Below are 22,011 nucleotides of genomic sequence, written 5' to 3'. Positions count from 1 at the left end.
ATTGTATGCCTGAGGCCAAGGAACCCTATCACCAATGGCCACCTTCGACATATCGCACGCAAGGCTGCTGAGGCGGCATTGAGATCACTTTGGAGCTTCATCGGTGCATGTTCATATTTCAGTTGCGAGCTTGCCCAACAGCACACCTATCGCAGACTGCAGAGTTTCTGTGTGGCAGACTGGAATATCAATCTAGCGACCCTGCAATTCTGTTCGCACATCATGCGCTTCTCAAACATCTTCGGTGTCGTCGTCCTGGGTCTGGCTTCGACGTCACAAGCCGCCAAATCATGGAGTTTCGAGGACGCGACAGTGGCTGTTGCCGCCAAAGGCGCTGCGGAACCTTCGAAACAAAAGTGGGTTGTGCATCACGTCCTCTGTGAAACACACTTGACTGACCTACGCACAACGCAGGCTCACTCCAGGCTTGCCGTTCACATCCTCCGCCATCACTCTGTCGCCAGCAAGCAATCTCAAAGTAGCCCTGACCACCACTGAAGGCAGCACGGGCAAGAAGGCTCATCAGGCCTTCCTGACTTTAAGAGAAGTTGATACTGGTCTCGAAGAGTCTTTCGCATTCAGCGTGAAGGAAAGCGGCAAGGGAAAGGTGGATCTGGTATGGCGAAAGCGATCAACTCTCCAGGCCACTTGTTCAGAATACACTGACAGTGTCGATGTAGGCCCACAAGGACCTACCCATTCAGTTCCTCACCAGCGCGAAGCCGCTCAGGGCATCGATCGTCATTGCCTCATTCGGCTCTTCTGTTCCATACAACGAGCTCGCCTTCACGTTGAAGGTTGAGAATGATGCAAAGACACCACCTACCGCGGCCACACCCCCGGAACGTTACACGAGCAAGCCAGAGATCCACCACAAATTCCGTGACGATCCTCGCTCGCCTCCCACCATCATCAGCGCCGTTTTTGCTCTGGCCATCCTTGCTACCATCCCAGCACTGCTGGGTGCATGGGGTCTCCTGGGCGGAAACCTCGGCCACGCGGGCAAGGCGTTTGGCGCAAGCCCCATTGCCCACAGTCTCTTCTTCGGCAGCATTCTGGCCATGGAGGGTGTCTTCTTCATGTACTATGCCAGTTGGAATCTGTTCCAAACCTTGCCGGTCGCTGGCGTTGTGGGTGTGGTCGCCTATGTCAGTGGTAGTCGGGCCTTGACGGAGGTGCAAGACAGACGCCTCGCTGGTGAGAGGTGAACGAGCAGATTCGACAAGATCGTTGTCTACACTTTATTGTACAGCTATTCGTAGAGCTCGAGCAAAGTCCTCGCTCTGTCAATAAAACTAGAAAACCACTAATGAATCCATGACATCCTCATGGGGTGCGATCCTTCCAGAGAGCAATTTCCTTGCCCTATCCTCCTCAAAAAATCATACTGTAAATCAAGCCAATTCAAACAAGAGCTATAATAGAAGAATGACACACATCGGATCCCTCCATTTCCTCATAATCTCTAGCAATCAGATCATATGCGCATCCAACGAATAAGAGCCCTGTAGGCTCAAGAACACCACAACACCGTCGTCTCTTCACAAAGCCGCGATCGCTTTGCGTAGAATGTCTAGACTGCGCATGCTCGCGCATGTATCACCATCGTCACTGTCTTTCAGAATGTAGCTGATGTCGCTGAGCAGGCCAAGCGGGAGCCAATTGTTGCCTTGTGCCTTTTCGAGGGATTCTTTGATACGTCCCGTGTGCTCCCAGCTCTGCGCGGCTTCCTCGGCCCGATCAATGATCTTGTTGGGAATGCCACACATCGCGGCGCAGTGCATGCCGTAGCTTCCCTCCGCCACGCCGGGTTCCAGACGGTAGAGGAAAGTGACTTCCCGCACATCGGGCTCCACCTGCACTGCCATGCGCTTGGCGACGACTTCCGGGTGGTGCTCGAATTCGGTTGCCAGTGAGTGATAGTGAGTAGCGAAATATCCTAAAGCACCGACATGCGTCGCAACGTGGTGGAGGACTGCCTGTGCCACGGCCACACCATCGTAGCTGCTCGTGCCGCGTCCGAGCTCGTCAAGGATGACAAGCGAACGAGGTGTAGCTTCGGCCAGTATCTTCTTGGTCTCGCTCAATTCCACCATGAATGTGCTTTGGCCGGCGAAGATGTTGTCGTGCGCGCCCAGCCGAGACATGATCCGATCAATGGGCGTCATACGCGCTCGTTCGGCGGGTACGTAGCAACCAATCTGTGCTAGAATCACTGCAATGCATGTCATGCGCAACACAGTGGATTTACCAGCAGCGTTTGCACCGGTGAGCAATGTGATGGCTGCTTCCTCTCCGCCGAGCATGATATCATTAGGAATAAAATTGGTCGAGGTCTCGATGCAAGGGTGTCGCAGAGTCTCGAACTCGAGCACACCACGTTCAGTGTCCTCAATGAATTCCGGTCTGCAAGATGGCGAACCGAGTGCGGAAGAGGCCTTTGCCAAAGATATCAAACAGTCCAGCTGGGCGACAACTTTGATGGCGGCGAGCCAGACGGCATAGTCCTGATCGAAACGAGCAAAGAAACGACTAGCTAGAGCCTTGACTACTTGGCCGTGCATTTCCTGGGCCTCTTTCAAGTCCCGCACGAGCGATTCGAGCTCAGGCGAGTAAAATCGTTTACAGGCCTTGGTCGCAGACATGACTTTCCAGTTCTTGGGAATGCTTCCCTTGACCTTGATAGGCACTTCCAGTTGATAGATCTCCTTGCCGTTATCGGTGAATTTGATGGCAGTGGAACCGAGATCCTTTCGAGCACGATCCAGCAATTTCTGCAAGAGCTTCAAAACGCCGTCAACTCGCGCCTGACTCTCGTCGAAGTCTTCTTCAACACCAGCTTCTGGTAGGAACAATCCTTCTTCCTTTGCCTTTGTGCGATCGAATGCTGTGGTCCAATGCTGCAGAGTGCCGGCGAGATCAGGCATGGATGTCAAAAGCTGGCCCAGAAGTCCCTCACCAGCACCCACAGAGCCGAGCAAAGACATTGTGTACTCGATTTGCTCGAAACCATCGAGGACTCGCACGAAGTCCTGGACCTTGCATCGCCCAGCGTGTATTCTGGAAATCAAACGCTCCAGGTCGGGCAATTTGGAAAGCGAAGCGGTGAATCGATCCATGATAATCCCGTCTGCATTGAGCGCGTCGACGGCATCCAGGCGGAGATTGATCTTCGTTGCGTCACCAAGCGGATGACAAACCCACTGTCTCAACATGCGCTTGCCGAAGGGTGTTATGCATCGGTTGAGCATCGAGAAGAGCGTGCCCTCGGCGCTCCCGTCAAATGTGTTCGCAAAGATTTCCAGGTTGATCAGGCTCTGTCCATCAAGGACAAGACTGGATGCTTTCCGGATCGGATCGTACCATGCAAAGTTGCCGCAAGTGATCAGGTCGCGCTCGATCTTGAGTAGGTTTAAATACCAAATCAAACCACCTAGGGCGGAGAACACTAGATCTTTCGATTTTGCTTCGCGAAGTACGGCTGGCCATGCTTTAATCGTATCTTCATCAGTCTTGTCGAAGTAAGATTCGGCATCAATTTTCATCCGAGTTCGGTCTGCGGTCAAAAATTCCTTTTCGGGTTTGAGATAATTCCAGATCGTTGTTGGTGTGGTATTCACCTTGAGTATCCGTAGCGCCTTCGCAGATATTCTGCCCTTTTCCAGAAGCAACTCACCGGGACGGACTTGAGCGACAAATGTCTCGAAACGCGTCATGTCAGCGTCGTCAACGAACTCTGCCAGAGAGAATTGTGCGGTGGCAGTGTCAACAAAGGCAATTCCAAAAGCTGGCCGTCCATCAACCTCTGACTCCTTGATCGCAGCGCAGTAGGTTGCCATGTCATTCTGGAGCATGCCACCATCAACAAGCGTGCCAGCTGTGAGAACGGACGCTAATTCCCGCCGGATGACCTTCTCTTCTTTTTTGCCCTTGAGATCTCTCTCGCGCATGTCTTTACCTAAAGCGGTCTCCATCTGATCCACACGAGCGATCTTAAATCCTTTGGCGACGAATTGATTCGCCCAATGGTCAAGGCTTGCCTCAGGTACACCTACCATGCGCATATTCACGCGGTCGGTAAGTTTCAGGTCGAAGAGCTGGTTGCCAATCGTGGCATCATTCTCGTACAGCTCATAGAATTTGCCCTTTTTGAAGAAGACGATTGTGTCCCAAAATTTCTGCTTGATCTCCCAGTATTGTTTCTCAAAAGGTGAGAAATTGCTCCACGCCAGTGGAGGGACGTATATAGTTCGAGGATCATAATCTGGATGGTCAGGTTTATGCCTTTCGAGATCTTGTATTTCCGCCAACCATGGATATCGTTCGGACGGCTCTGTGTGGTGCGCTTTTACCTTCTTGAAATTTTTTTCGGTAGGCGCGGATCGCTGTGGAGCTGATGTGTGCGAGTAAGGTTTCTCAGACGGTGGCGCATCTGGATCGAATTTCCATTGCTGTGCAGTGGACGACTTTGGCAGGTCTTCACTCTCCTCACGAATTGGAGATGGCGGTGCTCTCTCAATGATCTGACCCGAGCCTTTACTCGGCTGCGATTTAGAGGTGCGTTTCTTGGGCTTTTTCACTGTCTCATGGTCCGAATCATCGTCGACCACAAAATCGATCAAGTCGTCTGTCGTGAAATTAGCCTCAATAACACGTTTGATCCCCCATCTCCTCCTGTAATAGAATTCTTGGCCCGTGACACGAGGATGAACATCCTGACCAGGTACTCAAGTGATGGCATAGCAGACTTACCGTCTATCTCCTCCATTGCCGCTTGCGTGGCTTGGTCGAATCCGAAGTCGTCATCAGAGTCATCAAGGTCGATGCGACGCTGCTTTCCGGCGCGGCGATTACTGGAGAGCGGCTTGAAAACTTCATCCTCGTCCTCGTCTTCGTCCGACTCGGCGTAGTTTACTCGTTTCTTGGCCTTACGGGAAGGACTCGAGAAGTTGGTATCCTTCGTATCTGGCGCCTCTATCAGCTTCGTCAGTCTCGATCAACCACAGGGTTCCATGTCATCTCTGACCATTCTCTTTGTCGCGCGAGTGTGCAAAAGTGGAAGCCTGCCGTTTTGCCTGCGCGGCAATGATTGGACTAGAGGCGGCCGCCCTCTCGGGCAGACTTGTCACCGATTGTGTTGCCGGTGAGCTGGCAGGTGGTGCACGTTTCGAGAAGAAGCCAGCGATGGATTGCTGTTTACCACCCTTGGATGTTGTGGCCGGCTTGGCCTTGCTTGCGGATGATTTTGGAGTGGCAATCTCATTGCCCTCAATCCCACGAGCCATGATGCCAAATAGCTCTACCGAAGGACGTAATGTCTCAGGGTGAAGTATCTAGAAGCAATGAGCAAACACGATATCTGCCGTATTATTATGCTGACGGTAATCAACACGCAATCAAGACGAATCAATGCAGCAAGATCAGTGGGCCCTTGCATTGAAACGTCCAATGGGTAAGGAGTCGCGCGTCGCGTGTGTGACGCGTTCTGATTAAATTGATTGCTGGTCTCTATCACGCCAAATTTCTGTCACGTGCATCTTATCTCTCTCCGCTGGAGCGCATGACGGTCATCACTGAGAAACCTACGTCCAGACGTGGGCCGCGACGGCATTTTGTATACCGTCGCTTGAATAGCACCATGTCGACATGTCGGGTCTGCTGGAGCAAGGCACAATGGCAAGCGCGGCACTTCTCAAGTGGCCAAAGGCTTCATTCTGCAAACCGCGATTATAATGCCGCCGTGCAGGCTCTCAACGGCCTCCAAAGCAATTACGCAATCGTAGAAGCCATTCGCAAAGCCGGTCCAGGATCAAACAAGCAGGCCATTCCGGAGATGATCGCGTGGATACGAAGGGTTGGATATGAGGTGTGCGTCAAAATACTAGTGGCCATCTCACAGTTTCCCTAACGCCGCTCTTCAGCCCTCAGATTTTGATATTCTAAATCCAATTCACGTCGCTGGCACAAAGGGCAAAGGCTCAACTTCAGCATTCATCTCGTCTATATTAACACAGTATCTGCCAAGCAAGCTAAGCATCCATGCGGAACGTTTGCCTTCGCCGGTGGGTCTTTACACATCGCCCCATCTGCGATCGGTTCGTGAGAGAATCAAAATCGACGACCAGCCCATCTCCGAGGAGCTCTTTGCAAAATGCTTCTGGCACGTTTGGGACCGTTTCGAAGCTACTAGATCTGTCGATGCCGATTCACAGGCTCGAGCCGTGCGAGACAAGCCAGTCTACTTTCATTTTTTGACCATCATGGCACTACATTGTTACATGCAAGCGAAGGTTGGCACAGCAGTAATCGAATGTGGTATCGGCGGCGAGTACGACACCACTAATGTCCTGATCAGTCCTTCGGTGACAGCCGTTACAAGTTTGGGCATCGATCACATAGCTTTACTCGGCAACACCATTGAGGAAATTGCATGGCACAAAGCTGGAATCTTCAAGAAGGACGTACCGGCCTTTACTATCCAACAGCCTGAAGCCGCAATAGCAGTCTTACGAGAGCGCGCCGCCGAACGGAAAACGAAATTGCACATCGTTCCTCCTCATGCGGATTTGCCCGACATCACCTTAGGATTGCAAGGTCATTTCCAAACTCATAATGCGTCGCTTGCCATCGCAGTAGCTGCCTCACATTTGCAGCGGCTCGGCTTTACTGATGTTCCGGACCCCTTCGACGCGACGGCTAAGCTGCCAAATAAGTTTGTCACAGGCTTAGAGTCGACTCGCCTTGGTGGGCGATGCGATCTTCGCCAAGACACTATACTCGCAGGTCTTCGCTGGTATATTGATGGTGCTCACACCATGGAAAGCATTGATGTTGTCGGGCAGTGGTTCTCAAGTCAGGCTTCGCATCCCGAGCGATCAGAGTCTAAACGAGTGATCATCTTCAATCAGCAAAGTCGTGACGCCTCGGCGCTGGCGACCGCGCTTTTCCGTACATTGGCATCGGCTACCAACAACGTGCATCCCTTCTCGCATGCCATATTCTGCCGGAACATTACCTATCAAGATGCTGGCTATAAACCTGACCTGGTGTCGATGAACACCAACGCCGAAGACATTGATACTCTCCGGGTGCAAAATGAGCTTGCAGTCACCTGGCAGAAGTTAGACCCTCAATCTGAAGTCCATGTTTTAAGCACAATCGAGGAATCGATTGCGCTGGCAAGACAAGTAGCTGGGGATGGGACGACAGAGGTACTCGTTACCGGCAGTCTGCATTTGGTCGGCGGCTGTATCGAGATACTTGAAGCCGAGACAGAAACACCAAGAATATAGGCAAGTCAGAAAGTGCCCGACGAAAACCATTTCGGCCATGCTTCCGAGCAGGTCTCAAACACTAGAAAGCTGTCACGGGCTTTAATCAAATTTTGGCATGTCATCTTAGCGAATTCATGCTCAGTGTGAGTAGTCGTTCTATCGCACGTATAAGACTTGTGGTAAAGAGTGGATTTCGTCGTCGTGTAATCATTGTAGTTCATCAAGATTGCTCTGGTGTCTTTGCTGACGTGCGTCACCATTCCGTTGCGGGGCACAAGGCGAGGCTCGTCTGCATTCTCCTTTCCATCGGTATTCCCTGTCGCCTCTCGACCCATCATCGGTGCATGCACAGCTCCAAAAATGGGTATCTGTGACTTCGACTACGATCGATTGTTCCGTGACAAAGACTGGGAAGGCGACTGGATCGATCATTATTCTGATGCTGCACTTTGGGCGGAAGCCATCGTTTCTGATTCCTGCCCGATTTGCACAGTACTCTGGCAAAAACTTCAAGATGCGTCTAGACCTCCACGGGATGTCTTCACCCAAGCCAGCAGTGAGGCGCGGAAACAGCATATCGAGGACGCGCTATCAATGATTGATTTGCCCTTCTTCCGAGTTCGTTTGCGCAAAATGACTGGCGACGAATTCCTGCTCAATTTTGATCCAAGAAGCAGAGATGCTGCGCCTCAAGTCGGAGCCGTGAATTTCTCGATTTATCCACTCGATGGCAAGTTAAGTACCTCATTAGAAAACACCGATCGCATTTGTTAACTTAACGCGCAGCAAAGGATATCCACGCGCGGAAGTATATCGGAAACAACACGTTCAGTGCCCAGGCCTTTGAAGCGATCAAATCATGGATTGATAAATGCAACGAAGGTGCTGAACATTCCCATTGCGCGGTCATTCGTGACAGGATCGCGCGAGCGGCAGACTCGCGTTCGAAGAATTTCGTTCCTACTCGATTGCTTTATGTCGGCTCCACCGCAGCTCCTGTGGTGCGTCTCGTCTCTGATACTAGAGAGGCGGGAATCCAGGGTCCTTACACATCCTTAAGGTTCGGTTATTGCATCTCACACCTCGAATGTGTGCTGATAATTATCAAAGTCACTGTTGGGGAGATCGGAAAATTTTCGAGCCGTTACGGTTGCTCAAGACCAACATCGAAGCCCTGCAGGAGGCCATCAAGTGGACTGACTTACCTCTGACGTTTCAACAGGCCATTACACTCACGAGAAGACTTGGAATTGAGTATATATGGATCGATTCGCTCTGCATCATTCAAGAGAATGACGTAGATTGGCACAATGAAGCTCCAAGAATGGAGAGGGTGTACGGCAATTCATATCTTAATTTCGCCGCCATGGCCTCAACAGACGGTCGTGGTGGGCTCTTTCGGGATCGTCGTCCTACTTCTCTCAGTCCTGCGACGATCAACGCGCAGTCCGATCGGCTGAAAGGGAGGTTTGGGATAGTCAGACAAGACTTCTGGCAGGGTAACATACTTGACGAGCCGCTGTATCGAAGAGGCTGGGTATTTCAAGGTGAGCCTGAATAATATTTGTGAGATGTCAGGTGAACGCCGCTCAACACCACAATCAGAACGCATGCTTAGTCCTCGACTCCTCCACTTTGGCAAAGATCAAGTCTTTTGGCAGTGTTTAAGTCTCTCGGCGTGTGAGACCGCAACAGAAGGATTACCAAGTATCGTGCATGAAATACCAAAAATGGAGCTCCACTGGAGGCGGGCTTTCCACAAGGGCCTTCTGACGGGCCAAAAGAGTCTCACTGGCGATGAGAGAGTTGAATTGCAATTGGACGATGTCTGGAAGATGGCTGTGAAGAGCTATACCTGTACAAATTTAACTTATTCCAAGGATAGACTTATGGCACTCTCGGGTATAGCTAATGTCATGGCAGAGGCACTGAATGAGCGTTACATTGCAGGGTTATGGACGGCATCAAACGGTGATCTCCGTTCATCACGACTCCCGGAACAGCTCGGATGGAAAGTCCTCGGTAGCAAGAAAATAGATGGAACTGCATCCCAGAGGTTTGAAAAATATTGCGCTCCAACTTGGTCTTGGGCCTCGGTCGATGGTGTCATCGAGATCAAAGACCGATCGGATCAAGGTAGAGTCTACCAAGCATCAATCGAAAATGTGGATATCAAGTTGGAACGCGAGAATATTGTGACCGGTCGGGTGCTGGCTGGTTCGAGTATAGATGTCAGGGGCTTGGTCTTCACACTACAATTGGAGCGATCGCCACGCGAACGGGGACATTATGTATGGCAGCCAAACTCCGGCGTCCAAACCGCATGGTGTCATGCCTGGCTTGACGATCATGCACAATCGGCACCAAACGAGACCAACTTAGGTGCAACTATTTTGATGCTTGCGTACACCACAAACATTCCTCCAATGTTGCCAGCAGGCACATCTGGTCATGGAATCTTGATCAAAGCTGTGCCGCATGCTCCGGGAAGCTTCACGAGGATTGGCGTTCTGGAATTCCGGAGTTTGTCGTCTAGCGATTGGAGCGATTTGTCCAGAAATCAGCATATGAATCCTGACGATTCGAGTGCGGATCTCGCTGGTCAGCTTTTCCATCAGGAGGTGGTGACTCTGATCTAAGATCTGGTGAGGCGAATAGCGGCTGCGTCAATGGACACATTTCCTCGATCTTGAGGCGCAAATGTTGATCCAAAATTGCAATCATGAGATCAGCCCCGTGTATTTCACGAGCCCGTTGAATCGGAAGGCACCCGGATTCATCGTGTTCTAACACGCTCGCTCCGGCTTTCAGAAGCTTTTCCACAACAATTATGTTGTTTTCCTGGATTGCGTGTTGCAACAAAAGTTGCAAACTGACGCTCGTACTTGCCAGCACGTCGCACCGCTCAATGAACAACATTGCAACATCAATGGAACCCGAATTCATCGCCAGGTCAAGAAAATCTGTCCCAGCAATCTTTGATAAGTTGTGGTCGGATCCGTGCCTCAACAGAAGCTTCACAATATCAAGGTCCGGGCCATTGAACCCTATGCAGTGTAGTGTCAAAGGCGTATGGAGGTCGGCATTCTGACTGTTGACATCAATTCGGCCATCTTCTAGAAGAAGCCTTAATTTTCCTTCATTGTTTGTAGCTGCCGCCCAATGCAAGAGATTGTTTTGATTGTTGGGCTCAATAGCCCGTATATCCTCTCGTGAGATCAATGAAAGCTGCTGGGCATCCATGTCCACGCCGCTCCGGAATTGCGCCCAGAAAGGATATTTCTCCGACTTTTGGCATGGCATGTACTGAGCGATTTTGGACGCAATGCCAGTGGCATCATTTGGATCGTATAAGCTGACTATATCCATCGCAGTCCATCCTTTGTTATCCTTGATATCCGTGCGCGCGCCGAATTCGAGTAATTTGAATGCAGCCACCCTGTTTCGCCGACAGCAAGCCAGATGAAGTGGTGACCAGCCGATATTGTCGACTCCATCGAACGGAAGCCCTTCATCATGAAGGAGCTCAAGGCAGTGTCCGTAAAGGTCAAAAGCGGCTGCATGATGGAACATCGTGCGCCCATCTTTGTCGGCTATGATCATCTGCGCGGTACCACAATAAAGTATTTTCAGAGCTTCAAGTGCATCTCTGCCGAGGTGCTGCAGCGCCAGTTGCGCAGGCGTTTTACCCGCTGAACTCAGTCGCTGCACTGAAGCGCTGAGTAATCCATGCTGCTCGAGACAGTCGACCACAAAGCGCAGACTCTCAATATTGATCCGCGCAGCCACGTGAAGGGCCGTCTCTCCGTCCTGGTTTCGAAATGTCCAGTCGAACACGGAATTTTCCGTCAAACACCGCAGACTCGCTAGGTTGCCAGAGAGTAGACACTTTATCGGCAGCGTGCTCTGCTGAAGATCAAGTTTTCGGCCGTGGCTCTGTAAGAGTTTGCGCAAACAGTATGGGTCTTGTTGCTCCGAAGCGATGCACAATGCTTTGCGGAACGTTTCTGTATTTTCAGCTTCCCGCCCAAGATTGCTCCACCTCTGGGCCGGAAGCAAGAGGTCGAAGATTCCGTCATATCCATGCTCGATAGCTATCGAGATTGCAGAACGTCCTCGCCTGTAGACTACTGTTGTATCTGCTCCAAGTTTCAAGAGCGGTTGAATTATGGCTGCTTGACCTCGTTCACAGGCTATCATCAGTGCAGTTCTTCCCAAGGTCGCGTCGCGGGCATCAATGTTCAGAGCTTCGTTCTCTCGTCTTAATCGGTCAAGAATATCTACAAGACCGAAGAAGGCGCAAAGATGTATTGGTTGGCATCCCGGCCAGGCATTCAGCGTGGCGCCGCCATCGGTCTTTGACAGGCATAGAAGGGATGTGTAGCGAGCGATCGCACTTGTGTCATTCATCAACGACATGATCTGGTCAGAAGCCGCCTCGGTCTGATATGCCGCGAAATGATGACCCCAGTTCTGGAGCGCGTATGTCAGGAAATCGTCTTCCTCGAGAAATGCTTTGACATCGTCGTAAATCTGTTGGCTCTCATGCAGCTGGATTAAATATTTACAGATGCTGCGAAGACAAACTTCTGCCATGTCGAGCGGGTGTTGAGATTTGAGCCACTCCTCATGAAGGTACACCTCAAAGTCCCGGTGAAAAGGCACGAGTGATTGATCGAGATCTGAAACGACAATGGCACCTTGGCAAACACGTAGCAGATGCATCGGCTCCTCGATGTCATAATTTTGAAGCCTGAGTGCTCCAATAAGCTCCATGTATGTAATGCCCTCCTGCTGTGCTTCGCAAAGGGCCTTCGTGATGATTTGGAGCGACAGCAGTGCCAGCTTACGATCCGTCTCCGCTTGGTTTTCAACATGGCGTATTATCATTGCGAAGTACGAAAGTTCTGGTAGAGCGACGCGCGCAAGATTATTCAGTAGCTCATCTACTTGCTGATGCTTGATGAGATAATCCAGCCAAACACGAGCAATGACAAGAACACCATGTGCGCGCTCAGTAATGGTCTTTTCGATTGATTCCAATATATCTTTGCTCCGCAGGAGATCTTGTCCGAAAGTGGTGGAGAGGATTTCCCGTTCAATCTCTTTGTGCACATACATGGCAATGTGATCGTCTAGAGCGCACAGAGCAAAGCTCCGATCCTGGTAAGGTTCCTGAAACGAAGATCCATGCATGGGACAGACGTGTCCGCCCTGGTAACACGAGACGCAGAGGTCGAAGGGAGGATCTGATTCGCATTGATGACATCGGAAGTATAATGATATCGCATCTGAGTCGCATCCGTCAACGTCACATGATCTGACATTAGTTTCACTCATTGGCTGACCCCGGGTGATCAGAATAAGACCGTCGAGTCTGGCAAATTCGCTCAAGTACGCCGATTCTACTTCGGGCGGACAACGGTCGAGGCCGTCCACGACGAAATATAGTTTTGTCATTCCCTGCGTGGATAGGATTTGTATTTCCATACTAAGAAAATCCAACAGTCGATCAACAAAGCTCGGCATCGTGAGCTTCTTCAAGGCGATAGCAATCTCGGAATTCGAAGCAGATTTTCTGGCTTCGCGAAATTCCATCAACTGTTGCAAGATGTGCAATCGCAGCGCGGACAATGGGTCGATTTCAGGAGCCATCTGGTATATTTTCCGGCTGCATTCGTCTTTCTCGTCCAGAAATAACACGACGACAGCTGCGTCGCCTTTCGAGTGAAAGGTGGAGAGGTCATGAGCGACAGCCGCGGCGAGCGTCGATTTGCCGCAGCCAAGCTCTCCGTGACAGCATAGCGTCCACTGCCTACCGTCACGCCATGCTTGATACAACTCACCCTCGAAGAAAGGTAACCAGATGTTACAGAAATTCTTCATTAAACGCCGCTGTCGCTTTTGGAAGTCGACCACGGGAATCTCACCCTCGATCGCCGCCTCGTTTGAAGGTTGCCGTTGTCCATGCGAGGGACGCTGAGCATTAGCCCGCTGTGGAGCGGAGGTGCCTTCCGATCTTGACAGGTATTGCTTTTGTTGTAATTGCACCAGCTTGACAATCCGGAGCCATGATGAGATGGTAGGATGTTCTGTTTCGGCATGACTTTTGCTGAGCTTATTCGTGGCCAGACGGACGCGATCCTGGAACTTCTGAACGACTGTGACACTCATGGGTCCGGTTGGTAATATGTCAGCGCAGCGGCAACCAGGTTCTCCTTCCACTTGTTCGTGAAGCAGACAAATGTTCTGTGCATGAGAGAGTTGTGTAGACGGATCTGCACACTACGATAATCGACATGAGAAACATGCGCCAGGCTGCACATGTCCTTGGGTGTGTAGTGTAGACTGCTATCTCTGAGGATACTGACACTGTATAACCTGGTGTCAGCCGCAATCAGGACGGCGGGACAAGATCTACGGCTTGAAGAACATTTGTGCCAGTGAAGCTGAAAGTGTGCTGCTCGCCCTGCGGCATTTGACCCTGATTGAAAGCATCTATGCATTTGTTTGCTATAGCGTTCACGAGACAATGTCTGTAAGTTTCACAATCGAACCCCTCGCTCCTGCGGGCGGATTGTCCTGCAAGCAGCACAGTAGTTTGTCGGTCAAAGCTCCACACGAAATCCTTCGCGTGGAATAAATCGCATGTGTACCCACCTGCAGCAGTCGCATCACACGAACGTTAACCGCACAGCTACCATTCCTTGCAGCTCGGGCCGCCCGGTGTCAGCAATGGAATTCCGACAATGTGGACTTGCAGTCTCTCCGAGGATTCCCATCGCATGTTCACGATCAGGAACATAGACTTCTTCCATGGTGAAGCAAAGGATCTGACACGATCGCGCTGAATTGATGTGTCGTCGATGCCATCATCGAGCGATTCGACCAGGTCGCCTGGAAGAGTGGGTGCCTCCCGTAGTGACAACAATCGCCCAGGCACAGTATGTAAGAATCAAGGAGCAACTGATGGATTTCCCAATTGCGCCAGTGACGGCCTGTGGTGATGGGAGCCCTGAATCTCATCGGGATCGGGCCGGCGGAGAGGGAGTAATAATAAGCGGCGCAGCGTGCCCACAAGTGCCCACCTGCAGGTGTGTGATTGTGGTTGTAAAAATAGCACCGATGTCAAGAGCTAATCCATATTCCAACACGCCCGCGACGACAAATTTTCCGCCGTCGAGGCTAATAACTCACAGTCTACGTCCATATCCAGTACAGGCCCCTCCAGCCCACACCATCAATGCTGCGGCGTCGTCGTGTCATGTTCTCCAACTCCGTCCCGCCTCATAAATGTATGATGGTATTATTAGCAAGGGCGGTATGTTGAAGATACCGTGATAACAACGAGGATACCTATGTTCGCGATGTTGCACGTGGACTGAAGCCCCGAGTCTACGCCCAGCATCATGCGGAAAGCCATCTCCGATAGAAATTCCCATGTCGCCTCACCCGTGCACGGGCAGCATAGCAATTAACATTTCTTTCACAGTGGCTTGTCACGCCTGTTCATCCTCTCAGATTCACGGTGTCCACGACCAGCGATGAGAAGGTATACAATACCATCAATCATATGTATGTACAACACACGTACGTCCAGAGGGAATTCTCTCCGATGGACAGTACAAGAAGTGAAACGGCCGGGAGAAGCACTCCAGCTCTCTCCCTCGTGCGTGCCTTCCTCCTCGTCTCCGCCTGTCGCCTGTCGCCTGTCCTTCCACCACACACGCTCATGTCCGTTTCTCAAACTCTACTGTCCATGCACACCTCCATCTTCTTATTTTCTCCTTCTCTCTCAGCCCCCACAAATCCTTCGAATGTGGTTTTAATTGGACTTTGGCCTTTTCCTCCGCCGCCCACGCACACACAACACACACGCCATATGCAAGGGTAGCGATGCGCACCATGAGCGTCCCTCTTGTATCCACCGTGCGCATGCGGCGACTGCGGTGAGATTCTTTGCTTCACACACAGCTAAGGATACCTAGGTAGTTACTCAGCGGGGTAGACGTACGGAAATATATCGTGGCCATGCGCATCCACGACTGCGCACAGGACATGCTGCATTGCCTTGATAACCTGTAGGTGGAGTTTCACTTGTCACCTACACATACTTCTCGGGTGTCTTCGTTCACGGGCATTCGCATCGTCATCTCTCGTTCTCCTTCGTTTCTTGTCGGCCTTCGTTTCTTTCTCCTTCATCTTCCGCTCCTCTCTTGCATTCACCTGTCCGGACTCTCAGCTCCGGCCATAACGGGCTGTTCATCATCGGCATCATCATGCACCGCTCCTCATCCGTGCTGCGTATCCTACACGCCTCGACACTCATCGTCCCCGCCGTTATCGCCGCGACCAGTCTTGATCAAGTGATCAATGCCGCTCTTCCCTCTGTCGCCTCAGATATCTGTGGACGGATCGTGAACGCAAATTTATATTCAGGTGAGCAGAGGACTCTAATAGCGCTGCTGCTGCTACATAATATCGAGAGAGAGAGAGAGAGGCAAGCGGATGTGCTGATTACTCGTCGTGCTAGATCAATATTGGTTCTATGCTTCGGACGTCGTCGAATGCTTGACCAGCGTTCCACTGAACAAAGCTGTTGCCGATCGCTTCATCACCTACGTGAACCAGACTTGGCAGTTTCAGAGCACTATTTCCACCCTCAAATCACCGCCAGCAACCTATCAACAGCCTGCCATCGATCTCCTCGCGGGACTCAAAACTATCCGACAGCAGGTTGCGGCAGATTCTTATCGCAACCAGTATGCATTCGAAGTCGATGTTCAGAAGTTGGTGCTCAAAGCCCATGATGCCCATTTGAGCCTCTCTGCGGGAATTCTAGATGCCTTCAGCTTTGGCTCTCCCTACGACCTTGTGTCTGTGTCTAGCGATGGGAAACAGGCACCTAAAGTCTATTTTTACGGTACCACCTGTCCTTGGCCCTTCGCGTCAGATCTCATGCTGACAGAATTTAGACGACCTGACGTCCTGCTTTCAAAACGCGACCTGCGATATGAAGAAACAAGCCGCTATCCGAAACATCAATGGCATCGACGCCGTTCAATTCCTCGAAGACTTTGCAAAGGAACAGGCCTTTGGTTTCCTCGAGCCCCACGCCGACTGGAATTCCCTGTTCAGAACGCCAGCCTTGGACATCCAAGACGGCTCGAGCACCTTTTCGGGAGGAGCAAATATATATCCGGGTGACCAGTTGAATTTCACATTTGAGGATGGAACCACAGTGAGCGATTACTGGATCTCGTTATATAACTCTCCCGGGTACACAGGACCCTTAAGCACCGGTGGAGATTTGTGAGTTTGCAATATGTCACGAGCGTTTCAAGCTCATCTCACTGACCAGGTCCAGCTTCAACTTCTTTGCTCTCGGTAACATCCCTGCATCATATAATGCGACCGAGTACTACGCAGAGACCGACATTGATTATGATGATGTCGCTCCTGCGAACATTACCTCGTGGCACAACATTAGTGCCGCATATCCCCTTCGAACTCTGATTTCGCAATCTCAGCTGGGTCTCTACACGCCGGGCGTCGTCACCGGTTACCTTTTGGACGACAAAACAACGGCGGTCCTCAGCGTTCCGACCTTTGCTGTGTATGACGAAGGCATCAGCACCTTTTCGCAAGCTGTTGCCGACTTCACCAACAAATCGGCATCCGTTCACCGGGTCATTATCGACCTTCAGCAGAATTCGGGTGGATCCGTTGGGCTGGCACTGGATACTTTCAGGATGTTCTTCCCTTCTTTGGTACCATCGCCAGAGTCAAGAATGCGCGCGACGCCAGCGGTGAATGCTTTGGGTCAGACGTTCACCAGTCATTTCAGCAACATCACAGACGACGACGAGGCTCTGGACTTTATCGCCGAAGAATGGGTTTCTTCCCGTCGCATCAACGCTAGAACAGGCCGGCGCTTCGCGTCCTGGTCGCAATTCTTCGGACCTTCCGAGGGCGGCTTTACGCTTTCCCAGCGATACAATCTGACGGATAAAGATTTCGTTGCTGCAGCCTTCGGAATCGAGTTCCCTGACGAGGCCTTCGTTTCTGATCCATCTGCTGCACCTTGGTCGGGCGATGAAATCATCCTCCTCACAGATGGACAGTGTTCATCTGCTTGTTCACTATTCGTAGAGATGATGACCCGAGTCAAGGGGGTCCGGACAGTAGTCGTGGGAGGCGCGCCAAAACCCGGACCAATGCAGGCAGTCAGTGGAAATCGCGGAGCTGCTGCATATTCGGGTGATGAGCTCGATGAGGACATCACCTTCGCGAGCCAAATCAACTCATCTACCAGGGGTCTTTTGCCACAAAGGGGCAACCTGACTGACACAGGAATGAGCATCGCGTATGCCGCAATCAACCTGCGCGACCAGATTCGTGCGAATACAAGCACAGCCAATCAGTTTTTGTACCTGCCTGCCGATTGTCGACTCTACTGGAGCTTCGATAACTTTTTCGACTACAGCAGACTATGGTCTGACGCGGCGCGCCTGTTCAAGAATGACACGAGTCTTTGCGTACCCGGTTCGATCAACGCGAAGACACCCTCGAAACGGCGTTGGCAGCCTCGCTCTGTGGCATCGAAGAGCTTCAGCACGGGCGACTTCATCATGCGAGGCGTGAGTGGCGAGGAGCTTGCCCCCACTCACGATTCCGATATCGTGCACGATGATGCGGCTTTTGCACCGGTTGGAAAACCCAGAAGTTGCGGTGACAAAACGAAAAAAGATGGCAAAGACGACAACCTGTGCTCGTATGACCGATTGACACGATGCACAAAGGTCGAAACAAAATGCACAGATTGTCTGGAAATCTCGGAGGATGGATGCTCGGATGAGGATGGAGGAATTAAAACCGACGTGTCCTGGTTTTGCCTCCGTGATTGTCAATTCGGCGCGGCAATCGACAAATGTAAGCCTTACGGCCACTGCGGTGCCAAAATCAGCAAGAACTCGCAGGGAACCAGTCAGGCCTCAACCTTGCGTGGACCCTCGAAGTCCAACAAAAAGCTTGGCACTTGTACTCTGGACCCGCCGCGAGTGAACATAGCTGGGACTCTACCAACATGCAAGAAACTTCGAAGCTCAAGGCAGTGATTGTATAAGCGGGCGGGAATGAATCGCGATTGAGGCGTCTTCGCAATCCGTCCCTGGAGCAACATGGTCATGGGCGGTTCCTTCTCGATGCTGAATCTATTTACGAGCACCAATAGCAACAGCTCGCTCCGTGGAAAACTGCTTGGAGATCGCAAACAAGTCGGGAATCCCTTCTATGCTCAGCTGCACTGTAGCCTTTACCAGAAGGTCCTGAGCGGACTGACACAGAGCGGGACTATGCCCGCTCTCGCCTCCCGAACACCTCGTTCAGCTCTGAGGTGCTGCCTAGGCCCGCCGCTATGCGTATCGGGAAACTCCAGCATGCGCCTCGTCGTCCTGGGAATTGAAGAGAGCTACTCGATCGTCTTGGGAATCATGAACGTCGTCGACTCACCGCCGAAGAGCTATTTGTTGACATGTTGTATAGGAAGTCATGATGCTCGTGACGCCCCGAGTTTGGACGGGAAGTGGAAGTCCAACTGCAAGACTTAGCAGTGGAACGACGTTGACCCTTTGTACACTATCTTCCATGAACGATCGTGTGCGACGCCGCTCGTGGAGCGAGTTCGTCATTACTCAAAAGGAATGTGTTTCTTTCTTTAGCCGTGCGGAACTTTTGTCTGTCAATCAATCTGCTCGAAGTGAGGTCCCGTGGTGCACAAAAAGGGATGTCTTTGCATCACGAAGCACGCCCGGCAAAAAAACCAAAAGTGACAGCGCTGGGGGTCGAACCCAGGACCGTTTCGGTGACATCTCATGAGAGCTGTAAACGAAAAGTGATAACCACTACACCACGCCGCCAGCATAGATTAAGTCAACCGCTCTTTTTTATTATTCATAAAGGTTGATGCGATGACGTATCGCAGAGGAATGCTCATTTGTCGCCATCCGCCTCGTTAGTGGACTGCTGTGTGAAATGAATATGCATAACTCGGGTCTGAGATGTGGGCTTTTTCATGTTACCCCTGAAGCACTCCCCAGCTCCAGCAATACTAATGTTCTTTGTGCGAGGTGATCACAGTGGTCGCATGACGCTGTCGACCAGCCGGAGTGCAGCCGCCGAACTTCGCAGCCAATCTGCCGATCAACTTGAGCACCAGCTTATCTGATACAGGTCCTCCTTCAATCATTGTTCTGGTCTCGTGATCTTCGTCAAGACACTGAACTGGCGCCATGTCGAGCTCGCGGAAGGTGCGAGAGGCCAGTCATGCAGGCTCCTGGTACAGCGACTCCAAGACGGAATTGAACTCACAACTTGATGGGTGGCTTGCTTCTGTCAGAGCACCCGTGACGGCTATTGGACCACAAACTCACGGCGAGGTCATAAGCACGACACCTCAAGCTGGAGCGAGAGTGATCATTGCTCCGTATGTGACTGCGTATCTTTTCCATCAGTCCCGTCTGTGACCATTCTCATGAGATTTACGCAGGCATGCTGGCTACTCTTACTCCGGACCCGCAGCTGCATGGGCCTACAAATTATGGGATGTGTCCAAGGCGTAAGTCGAAGCTGTGAATTTTTAGAAGTAATCTAGATCAGACGCAGACTCTTGCGCCCTTTCTATTATTCAAAGACGCTGGGCTTTCGCTTTGCGGATGCAACGACCTTTTCTCAAGACTTGGGTGCTCTCGGACAATCAAACACTGACCAGAACAGCAAGAGAATTTTCTTGTTAGGCCCGTCGCATCACCACTATCTGTCAAAAGCGGCGTTATCCCGATGTTCTCATTATGCTACTCCCCTCGGCGATCTCGTGGTCGATCGATCAACCACGTCCACGCTGTACGAGACCGGTCACTTTGAATGGATGTCACAGTCCGTCGACGAAGACGAGCATAGTCTGGAGATGCATTTGCCCTATATTTACAAGATGCTAAGCAGGTATGTGGTGAGGGGTGAACTCGCAGTAAAAGTCGTAACCGAGATTGCAGGCAATTCGGTGACGACGAAAAGGCCATGCCGACTCTCGTGCCAATCATGATAGGCAATACCTCCGCCGCCGTAGAACGAGCCCTCGGAAAAGTGCTCGCACCTTATCTAGCAGATCCGAGTACGGCTTTTGTAATATCTTCCGACTTCGCTCACTGGGGAGCACGTTTCCGCTACACATACTATCGCGCAGCGTCTGGCACCGTCACAAATATCGATTCTACCGCTCGGTCGCCGAAACAGCCCGAAATCCACGAATCAATCAAAGCCGTGGATTTCGAGTGCATGGGTGCTTGCGAGAGTGGGAGCCATTCCGAGTGGCTGAACATACTCGAAGAGACGGGCAATACCGTTTGTGGTCGTCATCCGATCGGCGTGATCATGGCCGCGATCGAGGTGGTCCGTCACGATGTCGAGGACGCGAGCGTGGGCGCGTTCGAATTCGTGCGATATGAGCGTAGCAGTGAAGTCAGGCGAGTCGGCGATAGCAGCGTGAGCTACGCCAGCGCTTTTGCCGTGGTCTAGTCGCCATCGGATGCGAGATACAGGGTCATGGTGATGGCATAAATGAATTGTTGCGTGAATGTCTTGGGCCGTCGCGGTTGCAGCTTTCGATGCAGACTTGTTGTGGTGACACATCACCTGATGCTATGAGACCCACACACTTGAGTAGCAGTGATGACAGCAAGGATTTTGCGTTCGTCACCATTGATCATCCTTCGTACGGTTATGCTCGACTCACATGTAATAGATGACAGACTTGGCTTTTCACGGCCTTGCAATCTCGCCTGGATGGCACAAGGATGAACAGAGCCTGGCCGTTGCATACATCCTTGTGTCATGGTCCAAATGGAGAATTAATTGAGACACTGCGACAATGAATCGGCCACGTGCCACGTTTCACAGCGCTTCGGCAATGTTCGATAAGGAAGTTCTTGCGCAAGAAGGGACTTGTTCTGGAGCAGTAATCTTATACCCCTGGATTCACCGTATCACAGAAGTCGTCTCTCGTGAGTCACTGCCGTGAGATGATTGTCACCGGAGAATATGTCATGTAACATGTATGTCAAGTTGTTCTAGATTCAGAAACACGGCCATGGAAATAAGTAGTCCAAGATGACATTGTACATATGCGGTACTGTATTTTGCTGGTATGACAGCGTACGTGTCGCGACATAGCTCACTTGAACTCAAAACGCGTGATGGCGTGAGCGATCGTGGACGTGACCGATTCGCGTGCTCGGGCCGATTTATTATGCTTTGCACATCGGCTATTTCCTGGAGCGTTCGACCCGAGGACGACTAAGAAGACGGAGTGTACACTGCATCATCGTTTAGGAAGTATTGCAGCATGGCAAGAAGGTGCCGGGCCATGTCTCACATGAGGACAGTTTTCCTCCGATGATTCACCCGCCTTGTCCACGTGCGAACGTTTGCAAGGTTGATGTTCAGCCTCCAGCTTAAAATATGGTGTCCACGTCTCCTGAGGCAATACCCACGATGCGGACACGACGGATTCATGGGTGTAAGACTTCATCCGCTACGGACATTGTACAGTGTTAAAGCAAGCGTCCACGTGCCATTGTAAAGCGGTGTTAGGACTGTTGTGACGGCGTCACCGGCAGTGAGGCCATTCTCCGGATCCCCAACGCCTGCCGACCCTTGTCCTGCAGGAGGCGAAGCGATATGT

General features: G+C 51.5%; 9 protein-coding genes and 1 non-coding gene across 10 annotated transcripts; 6 read left to right on the top strand and 4 right to left on the bottom strand.

The window, feature by feature from the left end:
* Window positions 1-90: 90 nt before the first annotated feature.
* Window positions 91-1,446, top strand: K489DRAFT_375217 (uncharacterized protein). Its single transcript, XM_033603640.1, has 3 exons — window positions 91-356; window positions 415-616; window positions 681-1,446. The coding sequence occupies exons 1-3, from the start codon at window positions 223-225 to the stop codon at window positions 1,206-1,208; spliced, it is 864 nt and encodes a 287-aa protein (XP_033464167.1). The 5' UTR covers window positions 91-222; the 3' UTR covers window positions 1,209-1,446.
* Window positions 1,106-5,443, bottom strand: K489DRAFT_427542 (DNA mismatch repair protein muts). The gene is made up of 3 exons (XM_033608302.1): window positions 5,027-5,443; window positions 4,753-4,974; window positions 1,106-4,627 (listed from the first exon to the last, which is right to left on the bottom strand). Exons 1-3 carry the CDS (start codon window positions 5,283-5,285, stop codon window positions 1,542-1,544), a joined length of 3,567 nt encoding a protein of 1,188 aa, XP_033464166.1. The 5' UTR covers window positions 5,286-5,443; the 3' UTR covers window positions 1,106-1,541.
* K489DRAFT_391734 (FolC bifunctional protein) lies at window positions 5,410-7,463 on the top strand (the record flags this gene model as incomplete). Its single annotated transcript, XM_033606711.1, has 3 exons — window positions 5,410-5,471; window positions 5,707-5,866; window positions 5,922-7,463. The coding sequence occupies 3 exons, from the start codon at window positions 5,410-5,412 to the stop codon at window positions 7,290-7,292; spliced, it is 1,593 nt and encodes a 530-aa protein (XP_033464165.1). The 3' UTR covers window positions 7,293-7,463.
* Window positions 7,464-8,460: 997 nt separating this feature from the next.
* Window positions 8,461-9,229, top strand: K489DRAFT_296762 (HET-domain-containing protein; the record flags this gene model as incomplete). The annotated part of the gene is made up of 3 exons (XM_033600322.1): window positions 8,461-8,821; window positions 8,880-8,986; window positions 9,059-9,229. Coding segments are annotated over 3 exons (639 nt in total), but the record flags the coding sequence as incomplete, so codon positions are not given.
* Window positions 9,230-9,806: 577 nt separating this feature from the next.
* Window positions 9,807-13,448, bottom strand: K489DRAFT_405862 (ankyrin; the record flags this gene model as incomplete). Its single annotated transcript, XM_033607191.1, has 1 exon — window positions 9,807-13,448. The coding sequence occupies one exon, from the start codon at window positions 13,446-13,448 to the stop codon at window positions 9,807-9,809; it is 3,642 nt and encodes a 1,213-aa protein (XP_033464163.1).
* A 1,316-nt stretch (window positions 13,449-14,764) lies between these two features.
* On the top strand, window positions 14,765-15,361 carry K489DRAFT_7198 (uncharacterized protein). The gene has a single exon (XM_033608866.1). The coding sequence runs from the start codon at window positions 14,848-14,850 to the stop codon at window positions 15,166-15,168; it is 321 nt and encodes a 106-aa protein (XP_033464162.1). The 5' UTR covers window positions 14,765-14,847; the 3' UTR covers window positions 15,169-15,361.
* A 192-nt stretch (window positions 15,362-15,553) lies between these two features.
* Window positions 15,554-18,391, top strand: K489DRAFT_405861 (uncharacterized protein; the record flags this gene model as incomplete). The annotated part of the gene is made up of 4 exons (XM_033607190.1): window positions 15,554-15,713; window positions 15,808-16,197; window positions 16,250-16,586; window positions 16,642-18,391. 4 exons carry the CDS (start codon window positions 15,554-15,556, stop codon window positions 18,389-18,391), a joined length of 2,637 nt encoding a protein of 878 aa, XP_033464161.1.
* A 711-nt stretch (window positions 18,392-19,102) lies between these two features.
* K489DRAFT_t1 lies at window positions 19,103-19,192 on the bottom strand. The gene has a single exon. It is a non-coding gene; the product is annotated as a tRNA-Val (tRNA).
* A 177-nt stretch (window positions 19,193-19,369) lies between these two features.
* K489DRAFT_375208 (UPF0103-domain-containing protein) lies at window positions 19,370-21,331 on the top strand. The gene is made up of 4 exons (XM_033603639.1): window positions 19,370-19,758; window positions 19,822-19,890; window positions 20,049-20,273; window positions 20,324-21,331. The coding sequence occupies exons 1-4, from the start codon at window positions 19,565-19,567 to the stop codon at window positions 20,844-20,846; spliced, it is 1,011 nt and encodes a 336-aa protein (XP_033464160.1). The 5' UTR covers window positions 19,370-19,564; the 3' UTR covers window positions 20,847-21,331.
* A 90-nt stretch (window positions 21,332-21,421) lies between these two features.
* Window positions 21,422-21,996, bottom strand: K489DRAFT_7025 (uncharacterized protein). Its single transcript, XM_033608850.1, has 2 exons — window positions 21,703-21,996; window positions 21,422-21,643 (listed from the first exon to the last, which is right to left on the bottom strand). The coding sequence occupies exons 1-2, from the start codon at window positions 21,840-21,842 to the stop codon at window positions 21,502-21,504; spliced, it is 282 nt and encodes a 93-aa protein (XP_033464159.1). The 5' UTR covers window positions 21,843-21,996; the 3' UTR covers window positions 21,422-21,501.
* Window positions 21,997-22,011: the final 15 nt, after the last annotated feature.

Source organism: Dissoconium aciculare (assembly GCF_010015565.1).
Source record: "Dissoconium aciculare CBS 342.82 unplaced genomic scaffold K489scaffold_1, whole genome shotgun sequence".
Classification (NCBI taxonomy): domain Eukaryota; kingdom Fungi; phylum Ascomycota; class Dothideomycetes; order Mycosphaerellales; family Dissoconiaceae; genus Dissoconium; species Dissoconium aciculare.
The sequence above is the reverse complement of the archived record's forward strand: the minus strand, read 5'-3'. Positions and strand labels throughout refer to the sequence as shown.

What these genes read in the sequence shown, in the direction of transcription:
- K489DRAFT_7025 (XM_033608850.1), bottom strand. Translation starts at nt 21,842, where the DNA reads ATGAATCCGTCGTGTCCGCATCGTGGGTATTGCCTCAGGAGACGTGGA. An exon ending in CGGAGGAAAACTGTCCTCAT is followed by an intron (nt 21,644 to 21,702) that starts GTGAGACATGGC and finishes ACGATGATGCAG; the next exon opens with TGTACACTCCGTCTTCTTAG.
- K489DRAFT_375217 (XM_033603640.1), top strand. Translation starts at nt 223, where the DNA reads ATGCGCTTCTCAAACATCTTCGGTGTCGTCGTCCTGGGTCTGGCTTCG. An exon ending in GCGGAACCTTCGAAACAAAA is followed by an intron (nt 357 to 414) that starts GTGGGTTGTGCA and finishes CGCACAACGCAG; the next exon opens with GCTCACTCCAGGCTTGCCGT. An exon ending in GCAAGGGAAAGGTGGATCTG is followed by an intron (nt 617 to 680) that starts GTATGGCGAAAG and finishes GTGTCGATGTAG; the next exon opens with GCCCACAAGGACCTACCCAT.
- K489DRAFT_427542 (XM_033608302.1), bottom strand. Translation starts at nt 5,285, where the DNA reads ATGGCTCGTGGGATTGAGGGCAATGAGATTGCCACTCCAAAATCATCC. An exon ending in CTCGCGCGACAAAGAGAATG is followed by an intron (nt 4,975 to 5,026) that starts GTCAGAGATGAC and finishes CGAAGCTGATAG; the next exon opens with AGGCGCCAGATACGAAGGAT. An exon ending in GGCAATGGAGGAGATAGACG is followed by an intron (nt 4,628 to 4,752) that starts GTAAGTCTGCTA and finishes ATTTCACGACAG; the next exon opens with ACGACTTGATCGATTTTGTG.
- K489DRAFT_375208 (XM_033603639.1), top strand. Translation starts at nt 19,565, where the DNA reads ATGTCGAGCTCGCGGAAGGTGCGAGAGGCCAGTCATGCAGGCTCCTGG. An exon ending in TTATGGGATGTGTCCAAGGC is followed by an intron (nt 19,891 to 20,048) that starts GTAAGTCGAAGC and finishes TGACCAGAACAG; the next exon opens with CAAGAGAATTTTCTTGTTAG. An exon ending in ATTTACAAGATGCTAAGCAG is followed by an intron (nt 20,274 to 20,323) that starts GTATGTGGTGAG and finishes CCGAGATTGCAG; the next exon opens with GCAATTCGGTGACGACGAAA.
- K489DRAFT_7198 (XM_033608866.1), top strand. Translation starts at nt 14,848, where the DNA reads ATGTATGTACAACACACGTACGTCCAGAGGGAATTCTCTCCGATGGAC.